Source organism: Syngnathus scovelli, chromosome 6 (assembly GCF_024217435.2).
Source record: "Syngnathus scovelli strain Florida chromosome 6, RoL_Ssco_1.2, whole genome shotgun sequence".
Classification (NCBI taxonomy): domain Eukaryota; kingdom Metazoa; phylum Chordata; class Actinopteri; order Syngnathiformes; family Syngnathidae; genus Syngnathus; species Syngnathus scovelli.
Window position 1 is genome coordinate 14,228,284 of NC_090852.1, and position 26,208 is coordinate 14,254,491.

The window sequence follows — 26,208 nt, forward strand, 5'->3', positions numbered from 1 at the left end:
AGACCCATACGATGATCATACAGGCTCTCTACGGCTCATCACCATCAAACCCATGACAGCTCAGCCAACTTACTCCTACCCCTCATCCTCCTCCCACAGCCAAGACTCTGTGATCCTGAATGGCGAGGTGAGTCTACACGCACAAATATTCACAACAACCCTGACCTCAACCCCATCGAACATTCTAGGGATGAATGAACAGAGAGATTGAGATCGTGATTGAGGCCTTCTTGTCCAATATCGGTAAATTTCCAAAGACACACTTTGATATATTGTTGTACCCACATGTACACTGTGGAAATGGGTATGTGACACGTTCATAAATCCACTGTCCTAAATAACATTTAGAACCAATCTGGCCCATATTTCAAGCCTGCTCTTTAAATGTATTTATGTGTTTGAAATTGCCATAGAATTTTGGTAAAAGATTTCATTATGTACTCTCCTGAACATCATCACATCTCTTCGCCAGGATGCCTTGCACTCCTGACAAATTGAGTTGTTATTGCAGCAAACACTCTGCTTCCACTTAAATTTCTTTCTGTCATGAGTCTCCCATCCAGTCTATCATCTTTCACTCTTCAGCCTCACATTCGCCATCGCACCTACACTTATCTACAGCAAGTGACACTGATGACTCCTTTGCGCTCATTTTATTAGCATTACACGAGTTACATTTATATACTATAGTTAATTTCTACATGATTTGAATATATTTGTGCAAAATGTCATGTTTGGGGCACGTTTTGTTTTATAAATTACATCGTTGAGCCACTATTATTACTAGTTTATTGAGAGTCAAACATATCCCCTACAGGCCAATCATGGCGGGTTGAAGCAAAAGTCGGACATTGAACACTACAGAAACAAACTACGGCAGAAAGGCCGTAGGAAGGGTTACGGGGAGTTCTCCCTTTCGGAGGGTGGCAGCCACGGCTATGGTCACAGCCGGCATAGTCGGCATGACAACGGAGTCAAAGAACCAATGACAGCAGAGGAAAAGAGAGCCTCCTTTGCTGGATGTCATAAGAGGTAAGGATGAGGTATTGTGAAGTAATAATAATGTGAAATTCTGGCAAGATTTCCATCAGTCCATCAACTGTCAGACTGTAGTTGATTTATGTTATTCATGTTGCAGATTTGAGACAAACAAACAAACAAAAAAAACCAACAATCACTATTTTACGCACATAACGCAGAGTTTGGGTTGTGTGTAAAATAGTGTCATAATTCATGAGGAAGTTACTGTTTGTCACAATCTTTGAACGTCTGTATTTAACAGATACACACGTCATATATAATGATATCGTTTTCTGTGTATTAAATTACAAGATTATTATTTCCATGGACAATGTTAAGCTGACATAAATTTGTCAACGTGAGAAGGGCTATAACCAGTACAATGTGGCATGAACTTGTGAAAAATGTTGTAATTTGCACTTCTGAATTGCTTTTACTTTTTGCTTTTATTTATTTGTCATTTCAAGTCACCTAACCTTTATTTGTTCACCTCCACGCGTCCGTCAGGTACTCCCACCCAAGGGAGCCCACTTATTGGAGCAGGCAATCATTGAGCAGCCCCAGCCCCGTGGAGACAGAAATGGACCTTCTGGTTCTTCGAGAGAGAGCAAGAAGAGGCATCCGCAACAACGGCTACGATGTGAGTGTGCAGAAAGCTCATGAGTCATTCTAGGAAGCTAGGTCCATACTTTATTTAGATAAAAGGTGATTTAGGTGTTTTATTAATGGCCTAATTGTATAAAAATGTCAGTGACTCACTTGAATTTTCACCTGAATGCCTCGCTATTTTAAAATCTTTGTGTTACAAGGTACATTTATAGACACTCAAGTCTGACCTTTAAACCGCACTGACGATGAGTGACTCATACACACAGTATGTGATACGATGAAAAGTCTGATGGTGGCAGCGAAGTAAAGCTACTTTGCTCTAAATAACATTCTTCTCACAGCAGACTATTTATGACTTTAATCCTTACTAACCTTCTTTAAACCTCACCCTGACTCTGTGACTCTCTGAGCACATATTACCAAATTCACTTGAATAAACCTGGAGAGAAAAACGGAACCAAATGAATAAAGAAAGAAAAAGTAAAACATAAAAAAAATAAAAGTAAAGAAATGCCTAAAAGGTCATGTGGCAGAAGCTAGAGAACAGAAGCCAGAGAGGAACATCAAAAAGATTGGGGCTAGCAGCAGTGAGTGACTGAAATAATTTTCTGCTGCTTCTTGGCTATAGCAACAGCGCGACCTTGCTGAATGTCAATGACTGCATATGATTACAGCCCATCCATGGGTTCAGATGTGTGACTGAGTTCATAGACTTGGATATGCCACACTATTTGAGTGCTATCCAAGGAGAACAGCGAGCAGTTAGGTCTCTGAGTGTGATATATGAACATCATAGTTCACTCTGTGGTTCATCTGCTTCTGCTGTGCAAGACACAGATTAGAGCTACCTGAATTGAGGTGTCTTCCATCTCAATTCTGGGAGCTTTAATCCATATATGGTACCGATATTCCAGGATACACAAAGGTGGTTGAGAACAAGGCAGGCTAAAAGCCGGTAGAACTTTCAGATCCAAACTGGCGATAGCCAACCAACCTGACGTAGGCGTGGTGGAGAAATAGTCGTGATAGATGTAGCAATTCCAAATGATCGCAACATCTAGAAAACAAGTAAGACAAAAGGCTGGAGAAATACTAAGAGCTAGAGGTAAAATGTGGAGGATAAAGGCAACATTGGCACCTCTCGTGATCAAGGCACTGGGGGCCATTACCCCCAAGAAGATACCAAGTATAATAAGAATCACAAAGAAATGATCAACCATGCACACAATTCAAAACTGCATTTTCTAAACCTGAATTTACAAACAAGGATCATAATCAATCAGGAATCGGATGATGTTGATTGATAAAAATATTGTTTAAATTGGAAAGATATTTATCTAATTTATATCTATTTTATTTATATACATAGTATTCCATCTATGAGTCCCAAAAAAAATAGTCTGTCAACATATTCAGTTTATGTGTGTCTTGCTGTTAGTGTTGGCTCGTGAGTGAACAATTCGTTCAAAAGAACGATTTTGTTTTCAGTGAACGAGAGTGAACAAATCACTTCCTAAAGTTTCACTTCATATGACTTCAACCAGTAGGTGCCGGTAATGCGCATCGAAGCTGGTGCCACCTCGCCATAAATTAAAACGAAGAAGAAAATGAAGTAACTTCCCGTTCACGAACGAGTCGTGAATTGCATTTCCAGTTAATCGCGTGAACGGATCAGTGAGGGAACGAATCCTGACTTTCCCGTTCGCGAACGATTCAATGGGTCAACTGCCTTCCTTCCCGTGCATCAACGGATCAGTCAGTGAATGTGTTGCGTCTCCTGGCGTGAACTGTGCAAGCCAGAATGTCGATTTACGAAAGAAAGATAGAAGCACTCACTGAAACACCACTTCTTTTGTGCACGTTTTCACCAAGCTAACGCCTAACTTTATTGCATGAAGGGATGTGCCGTTATGCAACAACGGGGAGATTATGCTTCTCTTTGGCTCATCTTGATTTTATAACACTTGTAGCAGTTTTTAAATAACGTGTATGCAATATACGCCTAAATATCGTTATCCAATATATCTACTGCAATTTCACATTGGATTGCTGGTTTGAAATTTACTTTTATTATTATTATTATTTTAATAAACATTTATGTTAAAACTTGTCTGGTGTTTTATTCCTTTATTTTAGATTCGCCAATTAAAACATAAAAATCAGACATTTGGTTCACGGCTTTTTGTGTAGGTATACCTCATGGACACGTCAATAGGTGCACTACACGAGGTAAAAAAAAAAAAAAAAAAGAATAAATAAAGGGTAATTTGCACAATAAAGCAGCTTCTCGCACCTGGGATCGAACCAAGATCTTACCAACCAAGAGCCCATGTCACTAACCAGTCGGCTGTAACAACATGACAGGCTGTGGTCGTATGCACTGTTTTGTACTAGTGATGTGCAAGCTCCAGTCCTCGGGGCCGCGTTCCAACATGTTTTCCAAGTGACCCTCGTTAAGCGCAGGTGCGTGAAAACTTTTAGCTTCTTTCACGGTCAAAAGGAGCTAAAAGTTTTCCCGCACCTGCGCTTAACGAGGGAATCAAACGGACACTCCATTAGGTACACCGCCATTTTCAAGTGTACCTAATAACAGGCCACTTTATTAGGGAAATATCATGGTCAAAGGTCACAGGTGTCAAGCTCTAGTCCTCGGGGCCGCGTTCCAACATGTTTTCCAAGTGACCCTCGTTAAGCGCACCTGCGTGAAAAGTTTTAGCTCCTTTCACGTTCTGAAGTGGCTAAAACTTTTCACGCAGGTGCGCTTAACGAGGGAATCACACGGACACTCCATTAGGTACACCGCCATTTTCAAGTGTACCTAATAACAGGCCGCTTTATTAGGGAAATATCATGGTCAAAGGTCACAGTTTTCCAGGATTCACCTCGTGTATTTCCCTAATAAAGTGGCCTGTTATTAGGTACACTTGAAAATGGCGGTGTACCTAATGGAGTGTCCAAGTGACGTCACAGCTCAAACAGCCAATCAGGAGGTGGGGGTGAGGGTGGGTGTGGCACTTTTCACTTTCACTTAAGCTTTTTCCCTGACCTGTGATGCACATCACTAGTACAAAACAGTGCATACAACCATGGCCTGTCGTATTGAAATAGCCGACTGGTTAGCATCATGGGCTCTTACTCAGTAAGATCTTGGTTCGATCCCAGGTGTGAGAATCAGCTTTTATTGTGCAATTTTATTTATTCTTTTTTTTTTTTTTTTTTTACCTTGTGCAGTATTGAAGTGTCCATGAGGTGTACCTACATATGTTGTCATATAAAGCAATTAACCAAATGTCTGATTTTTATGTTTTAATTGGCGAATATAAAAACAAGGAATAAAACACAGGACAAGTTTTAACATAAATGTTTATTAAAATAATAATAAAAGTGCATTTCAAACCAGCAATCCAATGTAAAATTGCAGTAGATATATTGGATAACAATATTTAGGCGTACATATGCATACACGTTATTTAAAAACTTTATAAAATCAAGGTTACCCAAAGAGAAGCATAATCTCCCCGTTGTTGCATAACGGTGCATCCCTTCATGAATAAAGTTAGCCGTTAGCTTGGAGAGAACGTGCATAAAAGAAGTGGTGTTTCAGTGAGTGCTTCTTTCTTTCCTTGGCAAATCGTAAACCTACATTCTGGCTTCCATAGTTCACGCCAGGAGGGAGACGCAACACATTCACTGACTGATCCGTTGATGCACGGGAAGGCAGTTGACCAATTAACTCGTTCGCGAACGGGAAAGTCAGAATTCGTTGCCTCACTGATCCATTCACGCGATGAACTGCAAATGCAAATCACGAGTCAGTGACGCAACTTCCTGTTCAGTGTGCGCGTGCGTGGCGACCATTCGTTGAATGATTCGTTTGAACGAATCTTTTGAATGAACTGATTGTAAAGATTCAGTTCACTCAAAAGAACTGGAATGCACATCACTAGTTGCTGTGTCTTTTACTAACAGTGACACGCTGTCAGAACAGCAGAGCGTCTTTAAAAGTGACTTTGTTCTTAATGTCGCAATATTTTATAGAGCTCGTCTAAAACAGTAAACAAAGCCATATTGATTCTTTTGGATTTTGATCACAATCACTTTCAATAGTTTATTCCTTACACTGTCTAAAAACTCTTTTCAAAAACTGTCACTTTCATTTACAAAAGAAATACAATTTAAAGAATATTTACTATTTATTTTTATTCAATTATTCGACTCTCCATACATATATAGGAATAGAACTGTACGTCTTTTGTTGTAATATAACTGATTTTAATATAGAAGGAATAATTTGTTGGTGGTGTGCCTCGAGATTTTTTTCCAGTGAAAAGGTGTACCGTAAATGAAAAAAGGTTGGGAAACACTGATGTAAATGATTAAAGCTGTTGCGTGACCTTATACACATACCCGACCTTTGCTGGTTGATGTGGTTTGATTTACAATTTCTAACTGGAAAAACTAATCAAAGTTTTGTAATTGAAAAGACTGGTGCTTTTTAGAGGCTGACATAATGAATGCAGAACATTTATCTAGCGTGTCATGAATACTGATCCTGTCACCCCCATTGCACTTTGTAGGGTGAACCTGAGCCATTTGAAGAAACCAATGTTGACCATCTAATGAGCTCTCTTGGATATGGAGGTGGCTCTACTGGCACAGGAAATGGTAGCCTGGGAGTGAAAGCTCACCGCGGCTCTGACTCCTCCACACTCAGCTCTCAGCCATCCATTGACGATGTCCGCACACAGATGCATATGTTGCTTGGCAACGCCTTCAGCCTGGCTCCCCCGGATCATGACCCACCTTCCCCTCCTACTAAGTAAATTTGCTTTACATAATGTTTTTTGTTCTCCATAGTGATGCAAATCATGTAGCACGTCTGGAAGTTTTTCAGCGAAGACAAAATATAAAATTGGCTTCAGGCTGGATTTGAACTTTTTTGTGTAAATATATGCAGAGAGCAAAGTATTTGAAATTTAAATTTAACATTTAGTATACTGGAGCGCAAGTTGAAACCCAGGAGATTAAAACATTTTCCTCTTTTCCGAGTAGGCGGCACCATCACCACCACCACGTTCGCAGCGCCTATAATCCATCCCACTCCAGCCACTATAGTGATGGGGTGACGAGTGCCCCTGGGACCATGAACCATCCCTGTGGAAGTAGGCAAAGAAGCCTGGGCTATGAGGATTTGCATCAGTGTAGCCTGCCAAAACCGGTGAGAACGTTCAGTATAATCAATCCATTTTCAAAGCTGTCTCTCATTCAGGTGATCTGGAGCCTATCCCTCGTAGGATTAGGCAGATAACATCCCAGACTGGGTGTCAATCAATCGCATCGAGGGCAAATTGAGAGACTGACACCTATTTGCACTGTTACCGAGCAGGGAACTCAACTCACACTTCTCGCACTAAAGTCAGACAAATGAACTACTCCATCATTAATACTATGTGCAATAATTTGAGCCTAAGGCTAAAACTAAGGTTTTGTTATTGACCTGTCTCCAATATTCATTGTAACATAGTAAAGCAAATAATAGTGAAAAATACATTAGCAGGATTACATAAAATTTCCAAATCAATTTGATCAAATAATTGTAGAGACCAAGACACATTGCTCCCACGTTCTATAAATATGCACTTTGGGTTAATTGCAGACTTTAAGTCAAGTAGAAAAGGATGTAAATATTCTGTCTGTCATAACACGTTGCGACCATAGATAGATTAAGGTTACGGTACATTATTGAAGTGCCTGTAAATACTTTTTATGCACCAATTAGATCACACTGGATAATTTCCCCCCTGATTTAATCTCTTGTTGGGAATCACCATTGCAGAGAATGTTGAAAGACTGAAAAAGTAATGCCTCTGGTTGTTCATGTCTGGATCCCTGTATTGTAATATAATTTTTGTATAATAGTGGTGTTCCATTTGAAGGGAAAGAAGGGGGAATGGTGATTTTGAGTATTGAAGATCATTGAAAAGCTGTTCTGTCACATTTAGTTATAAGGTTTATTGTGGTGGAGTGCAGCAATGGTATTTTTAAAAAAGGGGTTTTATTAAGCAAAAAAGGGAGTAGGTGGTAGCAAAAATGCAATACAATACTTTATGGCTAATGCAACAATTGGTCTACATCTTATAAATAAAACAAGTATGGACTATATTCATGAAGAGAGGCACCTCCATGGCACACATGATTTACACTGGTAGCTATCAGAAACATTGAAGAAATACAGACAAATTGAAAGTGTGATCTATTTAGGTGGTTCCTATTAATTATTTTTCGCCATAATATGACATTACATACAGTACATAATGAAAATCAGTAGATTAGGTCATGTGGCAGGATATTTTTATCCAAACGTGGTCACGTGAAAATGTCATTTTCTGCCACTAGTAAGTGTGTTGCCAACAGCTGATTAACAAGGTGAAGGCTTTACTGAGATTAAAACAACCGATGGAGCACTACCAACTACATTTACACCAAATATTCTTCTGCTTGTCCAGATGTTCGTGTCATAAATCAACAAGTCCATATGTTTACGAAAAACAGAACTTGTACTTAAAAAGTCATGCAAATAATGACATTTTTGCATATGCAGGGTTTCCGGTTCACACAGCTCCCCGATATGGGCATTGGATCTCCCCCACCGCTGGTCCCTTCAAGACCAGGACCTCCGCCAGGACCTTCACTGAGACGGTATTACTTTACTCAAGCAAATAAGGGTTGCTCGGTATACATATGCAATACAGTATCGTATAGAGCAGAGTGGAAAAAAGGTGCAGAATATTAAGCAGCATCATTCAAATTGGTTTCCTCCCTCCCCCCACCATTGCAGACACCTCGCTCCATCATATGTTAGTGTGCATCATTTGGAGAAGCAGTTTCATCATTTAAATGTATCTGTGTAAGCTGTCTTGCTGACACTGTTTCGGAGTGCTTAATGTGCAGATTGCCATCTGGTGGAAAAAACGAGATATTATTGATGTTGTCAAAAGCACAAGATGAAGAAAATAAGATTTCATATTATTTATTTTTAGTTTCTACTTTTTGGGGTTAAAAGACCGATGCAGAAGCATTTCTAAATTTTTTAGGCTGCAGGTGAAATGTCTGGAGGAATACAGTTAACGCTCTCATTGCGTGATTCCCTGCCTTTTGCTTAATATTAATTATTTGCCTGCTTACTTATTGCCATGTGGAGCTCATAATCTCAATTTTAACCATTCCATAAACCAATGAATTCCTCTAGGATCAGGAAGGCAGGTAGGAAAGGAAATCACTCGAAATAACGTTTTACTGAGCTGCTCCATGAAGTTGCCGACAGTATTTACAATTTACACAATTTATTAACAATTTGTGTGCAATTTTAAGATGTAATGAGATTGGATTGTTCTGCTAATGGCCTTATGTCTAGCATGCACAGTACGCTTCACTTGGCAAAGACTTTAATGAGGACAAGCTTTAGATGGATGGACGGATGCATGAATTGTGCTGCTTAATGCAAGTCATGACAATAAGGGAAAAAAAGACAATATCACAATTTTACGTATTTACCACTATAACTAACACAATAGATACCTCACAGCAATAAATCAGGTAAACATCTCCTTTCCAGTTCGACTCCCGATGTGAGCCTGAAGCCTCGGGTGTCTGAGGCCTCAGATCTGCAGGACCACGAGCACAATGGCGCCCCCTACCTGCCACTATCAAGGACCACCTTCCCTGCTGTTACTGTTGATCAGTCCATCAGCACCTACTCAGGTAAGACAAGTATGAAAAAGAAAAACAAGTATTTTAAAAAACAATACATGCTGTCATTTTGCTAACGGCATCACATTTGAACTACAATAATTACAAATGTCAGAAAATACCAGTGATGATAGGTGGAGGAAAAAAACATCCACCTGAACAATATGTACGTTCTTGTTCCCCTGCTGTTGATTATACCTTTTTAGACATCCAAAACAAATTGATTTTATTGTGCGTTTATTTATCTATAACTGTATAATTTGCCAAATTGTTGAAACATGTTCAATTCTTGGATGGACTTAAAAATTAATTATTTATTAATTATTACTTAAAAATGACAGATAAACAAACATATGAATGGTGACAATGGTTTTATTTCAGAATAAAATGGAGTGTCTTTTTGTCACAGGAAACCCAATAACAGCAGTGTATGCTATATCAGCTAACCACCCAGGCTACTCAGACTACTTTGTCATGTCGCCTCCATCTTCATACCGTAGTCCATCCTGGATGTCCTACCCTCCTGAGCCGGAAGATCTTCCACGCCAATGGAATGATCCACCCGTAAGACACACATTTTGTTGTGTTTTTGATGCAAGGAGCATTGTGAGAGCAGTGAATTAACCAATTCTTCTACTTCTCCCCAGCAGAGCTCACGACACCTTGAAACCATCTGCTGAAGCACCCCAGCCTCACTACCCTCCCCATATGGAAACAATCAGTGGCTTTGTGAGTAGGATCATGTCACCATTGTCATGTTTCCTGAGTGACAATGAGTTAGTTCAGGGTTATTTATTGACTGTTTGTTGATGCTTTTGACGGAACCATATGTTCCCATTAAGTGTCTGTCTGGTTGATATTGTCATTATGTAAATGTCTCATCAGTCTTTTCTTAAGGTCTTAAAATAGATTGCACGAGAAAGGTCCTCTAACTCAGACTTGCTACACTCACTTGATTAAATTAATTTACACAGCCAAACAGCACGGCCATAGACAGCTAATGACGAGTAAAAATATTGGCCGTTGCCCAGACGCGGGTCACCGTGGCATCCCTCTGGAGCCTGATGGTGGGGTTTCATGGCAAGCGCCTGGTGGCCTGGCCTGCACCCATGGAACGGACCCGAAAAGACAACATGGCTCCCCCTTCCGATGGACTCACCACCTGGTGATCTGGAACGCATCTCCCACAAAAAAATGAGGGATCGCTGTATTTCCATAAACATGAGCCCCAATGGTTGTACAGTATAAGGAACTTGTTTCTTTTCATAACATAATTTTATACCACGCATTAAATGTTATTGTTATTCTTCAAATGTTATGGCAAGTCATATTTACTTATACAGCTGTTTAGTTTTGTGATCCCCGTGTGCCATTTTCATTTTCATGAATATATATCAGTTAGTGTATTGTATTGATTTTTTAATTAGGTTCAACTATACTGGCAATTAGGTGTATCATGGCTCAACAAATAACACAAAAATAATCACTAAATTGTGTAGTTATTTTTTATTATCCAAATAATCTCCATTGACCTAACAACTTCTAGTTGTTGTAGTAATTATTGGCATAACATTTAGATTATTTATGGCACTACAAACACAAAGATTATAATCACACTGACCTGCTTCATGTTGGGAAAACAGTCATGTAGAAGGTGAATCTTAAGTTCTTGTTGTTTAACTTGAATGTGTCTTTGTCCTACACCAAAATCTGATTACAATATGTCATGAGAATAATGATGGATTGAAAATAAAGAATAATGACTTACACTGTCACTTTCTGGGTTGCAGGTGTCTGTGTGGGTGGAAATATGGCCGCTCTCTCTTTTTGGATCCTGTCTGGATTTGTTCTTCACCAGTGGACTCAAATCCTCCCACACACTTTGTCCCTTTATTCATCTGCCAAGCTCTGCTTGCTGGACCCGCAGCCTCAAGGCCTTTATCATCTAGCCTTTGCTAAAAACCGATTCGCTCCATATGTTTCCCAAAACCTGGTCGCAGATCTGCAGCCATATTTCTGTGCTCCCTGAGCTCCTGACCTCACAGGGCCCACCAGGGGTCACTATTGAAATAGCTTGACTCCTGTGTGGTGAACACGGTTCAGGAAACTCCCTCCCTGACACTACTACATATATGGAGCGTGAATGGCGTAAAGCAGTGCCTCTCACAACAGACGTCACATGGCCAGCATGACACAGCACAATCATGCTGCTCCATCACCAGTCCAGTCGTGGACTGGCAAAGACCAGTAGTCTAATCCACTGAAGTGACACACTCGTCTGGACCATCCAGGGCTTGACTCTGAAGTCCACAATACAGCCAAGAAAACCTGGCTGGAATAAAACTGTGTTTCTTTCTTTCTTTTTTAATTGAGTCCAAATGTCTTTGTGAACCTTCTGCCGCTGGTTATTGTGTATTTAAACTTAAGTGAGAGAAATCAAAAGAAAAACAGAAAAAAAATAGGTCTTGATTGTGTCAATTTTTGGTTTTAGATATGTGCTCTTGTCTTTACATTTGTGCATTGATTATTGTAATGCGAGTTTTTATTCACTCACTGTATTTCAAGGCAAAAAAAAATCTGTAAAACAGAGCAACGGCAGCTTTGTGGTCCGCATTTCTGTACTGAAATATTCATTCTCTTTCATTTCTCTGAACAATGATAACATGAATTACCCACAATGCTCTCTGTCTGTCATTTGCTAATGAATTATCAACCAGACAAACAGATGCAAACTTAAATCTCACTCAGAATTGTTTTACCACTACAAGGATTGATCAATAAAACATTTCCGTGTGAGGTCAGCTTTGAAAAGACAAAATACAAGAAGTTTTGGGAGGGGGGAAAATGCATTTATTTCAAAGATATCTACTGTGGAAGGACATCTGATTTTTTGTTGTTTATTTTTGTCTGAAAGAGGAGACTGTTTGGCTTGGATATTTAGTCCCTTCACTAAGTGTTCAAGTCACCTTTTGGTACTGGACAAGCTGTACATGTATCATTTTAATGTATCCTTGTATATAGCAGATGATTTATTGAAGAGATTTATGCAAGTAGTGTTGGAGAGATTCTTTTCTTGGCGTTGTTTGATTTGTTTTCTTCACTGCGTTTATGATGGATTTTTTTGAATGAAACTCCTTGACTTTGTGAAGGATGAACACGTTTCAACATCTCATCCTATTGTTTACTTAAGCACTACCTTAAAGACCACATAATATACTATTACAGTGTTCCCTCACTTTTCGTGGTTGATAGATTTCAAGCCGACCTGCAATAAGTAAATTTCCACAAAGTTGAGGTTCTCTTTTTTTTTTTTTTTGCTGATTATAGACAACAAGCTGTCTATTTTCAGCTATTGTCTATTTTCATGGATTTGGTTTTTGTAAAACAAATTTCCCCTTGAAAAAGAACTATAAAAATAGCAAGAAAATGTGCCAAAATAGTGAGGTCAAACTGCAATAACACAAAGTTATGCTCATAAATGAAAATTCACAATAGAGTGAATAGAGTGCAATAACTGAACCACAAATTAGCGAGGGAGCACTGTATATTATGAAAAAAATGGAGTGGAGTTCTGACCAGCATACAGCAGAAAAGGCTTGTAATGTCTCCTCTCTGCATTTTCTCACGATAAGGCAAAGAGCCATACAAAGTCATCTTAATACAATCACTTGTACAAGAATGTCATAGTCAAAATACTGACTCCTACCATTTCTGAGGAGAACCGAATCCTCAGTACTCTGTAAAGCAAAGAGCTCCTAATCAGCCAGATAGTCACCAAAGGAGATAATAGCCATAGTTTTTTCGCAAAGTCGAAATAAAACAGCCCATATGTACGATATTTTGTCATCAAATACCAAAAGTATACACTAAAAGAGAGTATATTGGAGGGCAAGGCATGGCAAAGAATGTCCAGTAGAGAGAACTAGAACAGAAGAGATTAACCTACAGTATTAAATAGTTTCAAATGCAATTAGCACTTAGCAGAATCAATGCAAAAATGCTAATGTTTAGCATTCCGTTACTAAAGGAAATTGTTTTATGTACAGAAAGTCACCTATATTAAATGTACAACCATAGCATCCATTATCTTAAATCATGAATCATAATCTCAACAATAAATTGTCCAATTTGTACAACTTGCACCACACACAAACACATCGGATAATAAGGAGTTACATTAAAATATTTGCCAATTGAAATTTGACATTAACAAAGTTTAAGTTACAACGCAGGCCTGCGCATGAATTTTACACTTCAAGATGAGGATAAAAGTTTATTGGAGGGTTATGAGTGAGCTTTGAATATTTCAAAGTATCACCTTATTGTAACACTAAACTAAATAAACCAAGGAGAAAATACCAACAACCCTAGGAATGTTTGCATTCAATCACCCAGTGTTTTCTATATGACAAGTTGAAGAGCAACCATTTCCATGTCTTTGTCCATTTATTTGATTTAATTATTAAAGAAAGTGTGTTTGTGGTCTTTACACAATTATTCGTTTTAGGAAAGAGATTTGATGCTATATGCTGTAATGAGTTCATGTGCAATGTTTGTGCTTTACACGGATTGTGGCGAGATGCGTTTATTTAAGATGGACATGGATGAACAGTAGTTTTGCTCTTACGCCATGGCGTCGCTTTGGTGTTGATGTCTCATTGACATTGAATGCTGTTGGATGTAGTTATTCAGAAAGGTTTTGGTGACTTCAAACAATAAAGATGAATTACATGAATTTGATTCTTTTTTTTATAATCGACGTTGGTGAACCACTAGAGGGAAGCATTGACACATGGAAAGGACTTAAACTCAGTGTGTGTGTGCGTGCGTGCGTGTGTGTTGAGGTCACTTTCTGTACTCAATAAATTTGTCAAAATTATGGTTGTCCTGAAATAAATTAAAGGGTAAGGAAAGTAAATGATAACATTCAAAATGAAGGATAGGTCTTGCACACCCCTTAAAATTATTATGACCGACTTAATATCACATATAAATAATAAAATGTTTGAAATAAAAAAAATATGGGCAGTGATATTGTTGATGTCTGCCTTTTAATTGTTAATAGATTAATCGCAGACATTTTAAATATTGTTATTTGTCGAGTTTCCCAAAAATAGTGTTGGATTATTTATTATAGTTACCACTTGCACAATACTTTCTTGGCTCCACCGTGCACTTTGGCTGCGTTCAGACTGCAGGCATATCTGATTCCAATCAGATTCCCCCTCAAATCTGAGTTTTCCACCCTGCTAAATCAGTGTTCATTTGGGATTTGGGCCTTGCTGTATCAACGACGTTGCAATGGAGGCGCTGTCCAGCAAATGTAGTGCTTGTTTGACGTCATATAAGTACATAAATGCAACAGCAGCAGCACAGGAAATAATTTCTTAAATTCAATGGTTTCTAAACATGTCCTGAAGCTTTGCTTGTATGGCTCTATCACCCCACAGAGGCAATGTGTTTCCAAGGACTGGTGTTTTCAATTCATTCAAAATGCTCCAATCTTTACCGCTTCGCACTTCACGTACAGTCAAAACGGATTTGTATCTTTGGAGCGGTTCAGGATGAGATGCATCTTGTCCTAATCAAATATGAAACTATCTCCCAAATGTGGTTCTGATCTGTCTAGCAAAAATCTGATTTTATGTGAGTTGTGACTCAGTCTGTCTGAATGCAGCCTAAGAATAAATGTCACACACACATTTATATAAAATATGTATGTTATGTAATTGAGCGAGACATGTGCAGCACATTACACACTACATTAGGATTTCTAATCCATCTGTTAACTTGCATATGTTAACATTTTATGTATTAGTATTTCAATGTTTGAATGCATTAGTTTCAACCACAGCTGTACAGAGCTGTGACGTGCGGTACAAATAAAACATGCTGATGTGTCCGTCTTTGTGCATTTTGTTTTTTTTCTTCTCCACTCTTCCCCCAAACTAAAAATAGATGTTCAAGGTCACTGGCAGCCTTAGTGAAGGCCATGGCTGCTACTTTTTTCTCCAAACAGTATGTCTTTGGGACATTGTGACGTATGCATGCCAATTATTTCAAAATGATTTTAATTAATTGACCTTGAGGGACACGTGCACCCGCTCGAGTAGCCTTGTATGCATCAGTGTTTCAAAGGAAGGAGCCTTTGGCAAGAGGAAACAGCTGTGAAGAAAACTGCTTCCAGCAATGGAGGATTTATAACAGAGAATTAGGCCATTGTGGGGTGAGTGTGTGCTATAAAAGTAAACAGGATCAAACATTCCAATGGATTAAGAGTGGAAACAAAATTGCAGGAAGTGACAAAATGATTCTTCTGGAGAGAAGAGAATCAAAGCCACAGAGCATCTGCTCCATCTTCATCTTTTTATTTCTGTCTTCTTCCTCCTTCTATCCATCTATCTAATCTCCACAGCTCTCCTGCTGAGAGCCCATTAATATCTGTGACATTATCGCAGCGGCTCTTTCAGGTGGCAGAGCAACATAGGAAAAATGGGGCGCTACCACTTGCAGAGAGGGAAATGTCATATCAATAATAATTAGAGCTATGAATAGAATAAACAAAAACCCAAATACCAAAGAAAGAGATACATTTCATGAATCTAATGACAAATCTATTGTATTATTCAGTGGAATCTTTAAAGGAAAACACCTGAAGAAGATTTATTCTTGTATTCCTTCCACGCCAAAATGACAACACATTTTTATTTTATTTTATTTTATTTTAAAAATTGACTTCAAATGTTAGTAACATGTTGAAATACAGTACTGGATTTTACCTTCGGCGAATGGTTGTCACGCCCCAAAGAGCATGAACAACAACCAGGTGTTCCAAACATTCTTGGTTATGTGTACTTTGAAGGGGAGCAGGAATTCATGAGTTCTTGTTCTGCATTCTCGTCTTGGTGTGTAGTCATTCTTGCAGTGTTTAGTCCAATTTAAATGGACCAGAGTTGATTTCTCATGCTGGTCTGGACCTATTATGCATATGTACTTAAACACAATTTTTGTCCCAATTTTGCTCCTCCTGACCAACGCTCTCAAATGCCAGACTATTTTATGTCATAAAAACTAACCTACGAGATTATCCATTTGTCTGAGCTGTGTTAAGAGTGAATGTGTCCCAGTAATAAGGTCCGAAATGGGTCGGATGAATGGAAACTAGCCAATCAAACAAATGCCCTGACTGAAAAAAAATGATATATATACAATGTCACTTTTTATGAAGTGTGTTTCCCAGAGTGCTTGAAGCAATTTCCAAAGCAAATCTTTTTTGGCCGACATTGCCATTGTACAACGCTCTGGTCCTCTTCAGAATCATTTGGGTAACATCAGCACATTATCAGAAGACTTGTTTTTCCAAGATTACATGTGATTACGCCAGATTTCTGCCTTGGAGCTCTTCGTTTCAAGATCAGTTGTGAGAAAGAATCTTAATGTATGTGGTGAGCGGACCATATCACACACAATACAGTACAACCAAAAATTGCACGTGCCTGATAGTCTACCTTTATATGTGTGGTCTGGCACAGATTCATTTTTATTTGTCTATTTTAACATTTGAAAAATGTGCCTACCAGGCCCAGCATACTCAACAGCATCGTGAATGCCACTGGCTTAGGAATTCATGGGACACCTGAAATACAGATTTTATGAATGAAGGAATGAAATTGAATCCTTCACCACAATTAAAACTTTGTTAAGCGTGTGTTTGGGTACAATAAAATGCCACCCTGTGATGATAGTTATACAGTACACAGTAGTATATGGTCACTTCAATACCAAATACTGAAGTAATTTATTCTTCTGACTAATATGATTATAACACGTGATCATTCTCTGCATTGTCAAACACATACAAAACATACAGTCAGTAAAGCACTGCTGTCAAGTTGTTATTGACTGGTAAAATAAATGAATGCCCTTTACTGCTGTCATGCTGTTATTGACTAGTGAAATAAATGAATGCTCTATGTCAATAAAGTTCATTTCAAGAAGAGATAGACCTCTCTAATCTCTAACATGAAGAGTGACACCGGTCAATTTTCCAATTTTCTTTATATTAATTTTTTTGTTCATTGTTAAAATTAAATGAATTACAATTAAATAAAATGAAATTAATAATAAGTATTATACATGCATCTGTATCCCAGCATATCACAATGCCAAATTTGGAGTTGAACATTTCAGATGCTTTACTTCCCCATGATGAACGACACTTTGTTGGTGAAAATTTGCTGAGGTCAAGGCAGCCATTACAAAGTTATTGTGTTTGCCTCACCTCTTTTTATTTCACCTGGTCTGACAATGTCTGGATGAGAAACCCTCTAAAGCCTGCTGGTGAAGATAATGAGATTTAGTTGAAGGTTGCAATTGTGTTTGTGGTCAGCTGTCCTGTTTCTGATGTTTCAGCCATTGCTGACTGTTGCTAAAGTGATGTTGTGATGCTTTGAAATTCTCATAAAATATGTCAGTAAATCTCATTAAATGTCCTACTGTATTTCCATTTCTACAACAGCTTTATTATGAGTTACTGGAAGCATGGTGGTTTCTTCGTCTGACGTGTAGGCAACATCGGCTCATTTCCCAGATCTTCCAGCTGTTACAAATGGTCCCAATGTTGTGATAGAAATGGAAACAAACATTACGTTGTTGTATCTGAAATTTTAATAGGCACTCCTTCTATCTGCATACATTTTAAGCATTTTATGAATAAATGGATGATAAAGCTTACTTAAATATAGCGTACCAGATGAAAATTGTTGTTATCGGGTTTCAAGTCGGATCATCAGAAATACAACTGTGGTTTGTGTCTGCGTGCCTGCGTGTGTGTGTTTGCATGCGCATGCACGTGTAAGCAATTATGAAGCACCTACCTGTATAGCAGATACAGTTGTTTGTCCTTGATGTTCTATTTCAGCAGAAAACATGCAGTCCATTAAAAAGTATATCAGGTAGATTAATGCAAAAAAATGCATGACTTTGCTTGGGGATCACATGAGACAATTTCAGACTACAAAGCTATTTTAAACACTGTAAGCCTGTGAGGCCTTGAGCTTTTATATGGTTTTTATAGGTAATAAAGCATGACAAGTAGGTGGGCCCCAGAAAAAAAGCTGACATCACTTCTCGATCTAAATATGCAAACATAAGCTTGCACACGGATGGAATTTTATTGGGATGATGATGACAAATCCTATCAGTGATTAAACAAGAAATAATAGAAGCAATCTTACAGTATGTGTGCACAAGCGGGAAATCAAATATATTCATAATATGAGCATCGCAACACCTCAGAGTATCCTTGAAGAACCTTTGTAACTGGATATTTTTTAATGTTAGTTGCTTTGGGTGGCAAGGTGGCACATTAGTTAGCACGTCCACCTCACTGCTCATCCAATTTAGGGAGGGCACCCAAACAAGTGTGACGGGCATTGAATCTGCAAAAGATTTGTTTTCAGCATTCACGTCTCCACACGTGAGTTTCTTTAGAAATTTCCATCCCCCTCATCGCCGACTGATATCTGAGTGTTAATTTCTCCTCCGTTCCCCCCTGCCGACGATTGTTTCCCAACCAGCATTTTTCATCAGCTTCCAGTTTCTCCAGTTTTCATGCTTCTCCAGCCTCCCTTTCAACTCTGCTCAGTGTGTGGTTTTGTCTTTATTGCTCCTCATTGCTAATTCATCTCACTTGCATCGATGAAGAAGCTCACGGCCATTGGCTCCTCACCCTTTCTCACGTTGTTAATCTAACTTCTGTGGCAGCTACTCTTTGGCTTTGACTAAACCGGCTTGCCAACAGTTATTTCCTTGTGGGATTCTTGGCACCATTCTACTTTTTCCATTTTATCTCCACATGACACTTAAACCTGCCAATTTAATAGTCTGTACTGCATCTGGTCACCAGATTTTTACCTTGCTTCATTCATATCAACCATATCAATACTAGCAGGCGTCACAGCAAGAGAACTGAAAGGACATGCATTTTTAAGGGGGTAGGCACGTTACACAGGTTGCATTATTTCAGTTCTTACGAATGATAGAGCTAGGTTAATTAGGTTTTATAAATGAGCCTATTGTTTTATTAATATCCCACTGCTTCTTAATGGTTTAAATATTCTACTGCAGGCCTTTGAATAAAGTCAATGTATGTATAATGTGTATATATCTATCTATCTCCAAATCTGGATCCTTTTATTTTTGCCAATATCTCATCTAACTCTAAGGAGTACCACCAATACTGCCCAGGGTGTGTTAAATATGACTGACCATTTTTGTAAACATTTTGTGGTGAGCATCAGTACCGTATGAATGGGTACTCGTTTATGTTCGGGTTACTTTGTCCCAAATGATTCATTACCTTTGACAAGTCGGATTGCAAGCTTTGTACTTTGTATTGACGTGCACTTGTTTGCCTTGTAAGAGAGTTTTATTTTTTCATAATTTGCTAATGAATCCATTTTTACATGACCTGCAAATCACCGCTCCAGTGATGGTAAATGAGTATGCAGAAGAAAAGAAACTGCCTTTATTGAGAGACTTTATTTTCTTCTAGTTGTATTATCGTACTTTACTATTGACTGACAAACAAGTTACAGCAACGCAGAGACATTCAACAATGTATGAGGACTTTATTCATAAACAAGCAATGCAAACAGTAAAAAGTACATAATGCCCCCGCAATAATCTGCTATACACTGCATGACGTACAGACAAACATTCTCTGGAGAGCTGAACCAAAGAGTACTGCCGGCTAATCATGCAAATGTATTCATTTAAATCAAGCAAAACCAAAGTTCTCCATGATTTTCACTCAGGATACAACTGCAGTAGAATACTATCCATACGCCGAGTGCATTCGCAAACATGCACTCCGTCAGACTCGCATCACTACACATGCACATGGTTACCGACATTCTCGGAATTAAATTTGATGGGCTTACTTTATGGTGACAGCTTCGTGCTGCCTTCTGCAGCTTTACAACCAGTGAACACTGCGTAAGCATGAGCATGCATCCGTTCATTCCGGAGCGATGCTGTAAAAGTTCCCAGTGATAAAAATGAGTGATTTTTACTCAATGGAGATTGTGATAATCCAGATTTCTGCTTTGATCATGTTGTATTTAGGTTTTTAATAATGGAAATTTCAACTATCTATACTTAATCAACACACGGCCTCTTTGGTGGTAGTTCCCCAACAACAACATGCACGACATAACACAAAATGTTTTTTGGGTCAACGTTATACCAATACATTAATAAATTAAGTACATTAACATTGTTTATTATTCATTATTATTATGCATGATTTCCATTTGGCATTTATTTTTTTACTGTAATGCTATAAGATATTGACTTGCTCAGACACAAGTAAAAATTATATACATTATTTGTATTTTTTAGCATTTGGCCTACATTAAAGCAATAAGTTCAAATGTTAAGTCAGTATACACTGTTTATTCATGAATTTTATGATTTTTATGGTCCGCAGTGCAATTACGGGAAAAAATGCCAAACAGAAATGATAAATTGCAGTCAGGTTGTTACAATACCAACGTTTTGGTTCCCGTTGTCATGCTGCCAAGTATTTATTACTTGTAGGTATTTAATGATGCTTCTTCAAATAAAAACAGCTTGCAAGAAAAAACATTACTATTATTTTTTTCTTTGAACATATCACCTAATAAACAGAATAAAAAACACAAAGACTTTTTTTAAGCCACATATTTTTTATGTGAAGACGAAACAATTCAAAAGACTACTATTTCCTTAATGCTCTGTTAGAACCGTGAAATGGAATTCTTCTTTTCGCAATTAAGACAATTTTTGAAAACATTTTTACAGTAGGTTATTTACTGTCTCTCTCTTCTACCATTTATCTAGCACTTATTGACTGCCATTAATTTTAGAAAGGGAAAAATAATTGCTAAGCTTAAGTAGTCACATTGAGTAAGCTGAATCCATTAAAAGAGAAAAAAGAAGCTGTTTCCTCTTGGGGAAAAAGGCAAGATGAGAAATGTCTTCAGTCAATAGTAATTACAATATCAACAAGTCAAGATGTTCATGCATGAGTAGAATTGCAAAGTGAGAATTAGAAACGCAGTCATCCATCAGAGGAAATAATTTCAACAAACTAACGTCAGTGTGATTTTCATTTTATTCCATTCAACACTTTGACACATGCTGCCAACATCGGATCTTTACTACCTTCATCAAAGTATTATTTAAGCTCGCTCTCTCACAGCTATGATACTGTGCAGCGGGCTAGGTTTGGTTCATTCAACTGTGAGGAGCCTGAGGCAAACATCACTCGAAACAAACAAAGATAAATGTGATTACTTTTCCACCATGCCATCTACTTGGGTTCAACTACAATCTATCAACATTTCAGGAAATATTTTAAGTGTCATTCACGTTTAGTGAGGTTAACTCGACCCCAGTGATCAAACTAGAACACATTTCGGGTAATCCTCAATCCTTTTCAAATGCAGCATTTGAATTTAACTTAGTCTGACTGAAAAGTGACGGCGCACCTCGGTCAAGGGTATGCACCAGACCTTCTTCATGCACCCGTTTATTGCGCAAGAGTCCTTCCAGATGGGCTTCATCACACAGTTCGAGACATGTCAGGACTGTTTAGTTTAACAGTCTCCGGCTCTAGACCGCAACTTGTTTCAATTACTTTCCTGTGCATGTTTAGACACACTCCTCAACATATGTGCAGAACAAAGTCAAAAATACAAGAAAGTTCTTTTGTTTTTATGGTAAAATATTGCTGACAACGCTCAAACTAAGTCAGTAAAAGTTTGGCATGTTTTATTATTGTTCTTATTATGAATAGATGTGCCAAACATCAAAAAGGAAGATAGCAGTGAAAACTGTCCTTCAACTAAACTTTCTGCAACGCACCCCAAGCTCCGCAGCAAAGATAAAAGGTAAAATCCTGCATTTCCATAATCCCCTTTGACTTTTTTACTACGTCCTAAATCTTGAGGTGAGGGAAGAGAAGAGGTGCTGTGATGAGACAGTACAAAACATCCGGAGAATCATAAGGCGTGAAGATACTCTTGCACCACCTGCTGGTGTGAGCACACGATGATCTTTAATCAATTTTTAGCTGTCACAGCATAGAAAGGAAATTGGAAGCTTTGTTTTTCTTTTTTACTTTTTTTTTATCAGAAGAGCTTAACATTTGACTTTTGTTCATTTTTTTACTTAGAGTAAAAAATATATTGTGCGCTCTGTTCAAAGAGCGCACAATATATTTTTGGATATTTTTCTCATGATATTTTGCTGAAAGTGCGCTTAATTTTATTATTCGAATATGTGACGGGGCGGGCCCAAAAAAATAACATTGAGAGGACAGCAAACGACTATCGGGAAGGATTTTGGACACAAGAGTCCTCAGAGTTCATAAGAACAGCTGCAATAGCATCGCGTGTGTGAGTGCGCTGTTTGTGCGTGCGTGTTGGAAGGGAGGAGGGAGGAGACTCAGCCCCTAAGGAGAAAGCATTGTGCGCTCGCTCCCTTATTGTCAGTTTTTGCCCCCCCTCCCTCTTCCTTCCTTCCAGACACCTTTCCCGATCCGGGATTAGCAGAGCTCTTTTTATCGCTCTCCTCGCCGAAGCGCGCTCCCACATGGAGACATCCCCTTTTCGTCACCTTCACTGCTACTGACAAAACGCTGAGGTGCTGCGTGAAAGTTTCTGCCGAAAAAGAGGCTTTACGACTTTTTCTTTGACTTGATAAAAAAAAAAAAAAAAAAAAAAACGACCACTGTGTAGTCCTCAGCGGACTCCAGGCATCGACATGGCAATGTTGCTGTTGCTTTTGCAGTATTATTTGCTGTCGAGTTTTGTGTGCAACGCGATCGCTTTCGTGGAGGAACCCGCTGGAGGGAGAGCGGACGGGTACTGCGGGCGGATCTTACGGGCACAGACCCAGGGGACCCGGCGTGATGGGCACCATGAGTTCCGTCTCAGAATGGAAGGGGATCCAGAAGCCTACCAGCCTGGCAGCACTTACAGAGGTAAAAGGTGTAGACGCACTTTCAAAGAGGTGTAAGGAACTGTTCTGATTTTTTTTGTAACTATAGACAACATAACAATGCAAGCGCTTTTACAACTTAATGTATGGTGATGTTGATTTTTTTAAATATAAATTTATAAATATAAATTATTTTTCATCTTTATAAACATGCTCAATGTCATTATGGTTAGCCATTTTTTCCCAACATATTAAAACAATATGTACTAGCCTACTGTCCATCAACATCGATTTGAGTCAAGTCAAGTTTATTTATAGAACCCTAAATCACAGACAAGTCTCAAAGGGCTTCACATTTGCAAAATTGACAATTATTCTCAACATCCCCTGATCTTAACTCCCATGAGGGCAAGGAAAAACTCAAAAAGCCTGGGGAAAAATGAGAAACCTTGAGATGAGACCACAGATGGGAGGATCCCCCTTCCAGGATGACCAGGCTGCAATGGATGCAGAGAGGGGACATAGAACAGAATCCAAAGAAAAAGTAGATGCCCATATTCACAATGAAAAGCTGCAGGAAGGTGCCCTCAATTGTCATGGCAGTGTCTGCGAGGGTGGTAATTTGCCTCAGATCCCTCATCCCGAATCGGCTCCAGCTGAATCGGCCAACATAGGTTAATTAAAGGCCATAGCATAAAAATGTGTCTTTAATCGTGTCTTAAATGTTTCCATAAATTCTGAGGTTCTGTTTATAAGTGGCTTGTGTCATATTGGTAGTAAAGTGTCAAACACGGCTGTCTCAGGGTGAAGGTTTTGGGTTAGGCATCCCTGTGATAAGTTTGCATGTTCTCTTCATGCTTGCTTGAGTTTTAGTCTGGTATTCAGACTTCTTCTCACGTTCCAAAATTGTCAATTGAAGACTCCAATTTTCCCATAGGTGTGAATATGTGGAATGGTGATTTGTCTACATGTGCTTTCTGATTGGCTGGTGGCCAGTCTTGGGTGTACCCCTCCCCTTGCCCAGAGTCAGCTGGGATACACACAGCATCTCATCCGTCACACTAATGTGAACAAGCCTAAAGAAAATGAGTATGAATAAAATCCATCAGTGAACATTTTTATCTGATATTTTATGCACTGACTCCACAGTCATTCTGTTTATTTGATCTTTTCCTTGTATTTTAAAATCAAGATATAAGCGGTCGAACTAAGTTCCTCCTCAGGGTGTCCAGGTTTTCTTTTAGAGATAGGGTGAGAAACTCGGTCATCCGCGAGGGACTCATGTTCTCTTTCGTGTTGAGAGGAGCCATATAAGGCGGTTTAAGCATCACTGGCAGGAAACTCCGGGGCTGACCCAGGACACACTGAAGAGACTATGTCTCCTGGCTGGCCTAGGAATGCCTTTGGATCCCATGGAAAAAGCTGGAAAAAATAACCAGGGCGAGGGAAAACCGGGCTTCCTTGCAAAAGCTGTTGCTCATACGACCCAGCCTCGGATAAGTGCATAAAACAAATAGAATATGTCAAGTGTCCCTCTGATGCATCTGATTCACTGACTTAACCTGCTTTGGATAGAGTCCTATATTTCACAAGAATGCACACGTGCTCCATATCCGTACTCTGTCTTTTAAGGAAAGTGTGGAAATCTTAAAGACCAACTCACCAGTTGTGTGTGCTTCTAATGGCAGTCAAGCTGTTCTGCTCGGAAGCATTTGCAAGCTGAAAAATAAGCGACATGACATAATGTTTGACGGGTACATTTTTTATACCTGATGTCATACCCATGTCGATTTTTTCAGCAATAACCTAATCCTTAATGGCCACTTTTACAGTTTCAGAGCCGTGCATGTCCTCACCAATGTGGTATAGCTCCGGTTATATACGATCCAACCCTGCACTTTTTCCACTCTCCTGAGATTCCGCTGGTTGGGTTGGGGTGTTTCTCATTTTCGGTTGACAGCAAGTAGCAAAACCGCCGCCCCCTGAGATGGATAAAAATGGGTGGATTTTGCTGCTTAACTCATATTCCACAAACACAATAATAGTCAGAATGCCGTGTTTAGACTAGTAGGGGAACATACAACATATATTGTAAGCAAAATTTTTGGGTTGACGTCTCCTTTGAATGTGTTGGACTTATTTTAAAAGTATGTTTGGATAAAATTTAAAAGTGCCATAATTGCTATAAAAACAATTATAGGGTGTATTTAAATTGGGTATTTCTATATTACGGATTTCACTTATGGCGGTGGTAGTCAGGGATTACTGTATACAGTGTTATACTGTAATTGGTGTCAAATTCTCCCAAGTAACTCATTAAAATCCGTCAGGCTCCAGCGGGGAGAGTTGTCTACTTAGTGTTCCAAATGTTGACCTATATTAGCTTCCTCACTTCTTCCTGCCAGCAAGTGGATGGACACATGCAGCGCACACACAACAGGAGACCAGTCAAATATCTGGTTCCAATTATTCAGCCTCAATGGATTCAACCTTCAAAACATCCTGCTCCAAGATGTCTTCAACATTTAGCCCTTAGCAAAGAGGGCTAAAGCTTTTTTCCCCCCCTCCTGGGGCTAAATAGGGCCTGAGAAAATAAGTTTGCAATATTTTAAAAGAAAATGCTGGAAGGCTTAGCTGCATGGTGCGACAGATCTTCACCCCAGTGTAATGGCAGTTAGAAAAAAAATGACCTAAACAGTTTGTTTCTCAAGCTTCAAATTATCAGTTGAGCATGAAGTGAGGGAATTGGAGTGTCTAATATCTCCATGAATGGATCATTTTTGCGGTCTCAAACTCCAAACGAGAAATACATATAAAATATGCCTCGGGATTATTTTGCCCTCT

General features: G+C 38.9%; 2 protein-coding genes across 4 annotated transcripts in view; both read left to right on the top strand.

The window, feature by feature from the left end:
• Positions 1-14,113, top strand: part of kiaa1549la (KIAA1549-like a) — a 69,193-nt gene extending 55,080 nt beyond the window's left edge. For 2 of the 3 annotated variants that reach the window (XM_049724370.1, XM_049724372.1), the window contains 10 exons: positions 3-127; positions 818-1,032; positions 1,528-1,660; positions 6,207-6,448; positions 6,682-6,847; positions 8,231-8,328; positions 9,245-9,390; positions 9,788-9,942; positions 10,026-10,107; positions 11,169-14,113. In XM_049724370.1, coding sequence (XP_049580327.1) covers positions 3-127; positions 818-1,032; positions 1,528-1,660; positions 6,207-6,448; positions 6,682-6,847; positions 8,231-8,328; positions 9,245-9,390; positions 9,788-9,942; positions 10,026-10,058 — 1,313 coding nt within the window. In that variant the 3' untranslated portion in view covers positions 10,059-10,107; positions 11,169-14,113. The remainder of the gene's footprint in view (positions 1-2; positions 128-817; positions 1,033-1,527; positions 1,661-6,206; positions 6,449-6,681; positions 6,848-8,230; positions 8,329-9,244; positions 9,391-9,787; positions 9,943-10,025; positions 10,108-11,168) is intronic. The other variant, XM_049724371.1, reaches the window with a different exon arrangement.
• An 8,762-nt stretch (positions 14,114-22,875) lies between these two features.
• The window catches only part of spon1b (spondin 1b), a 42,685-nt gene continuing 39,352 nt past the window's right edge, over positions 22,876-26,208 (top strand). Inside the window, exon 1 of the mRNA XM_049724362.2 lies at positions 22,876-23,407. Within this exon, the coding sequence (XP_049580319.1) occupies positions 23,188-23,407 (220 nt within the window). The 5' untranslated portion in view covers positions 22,876-23,187. The remainder of the gene's footprint in view (positions 23,408-26,208) is intronic.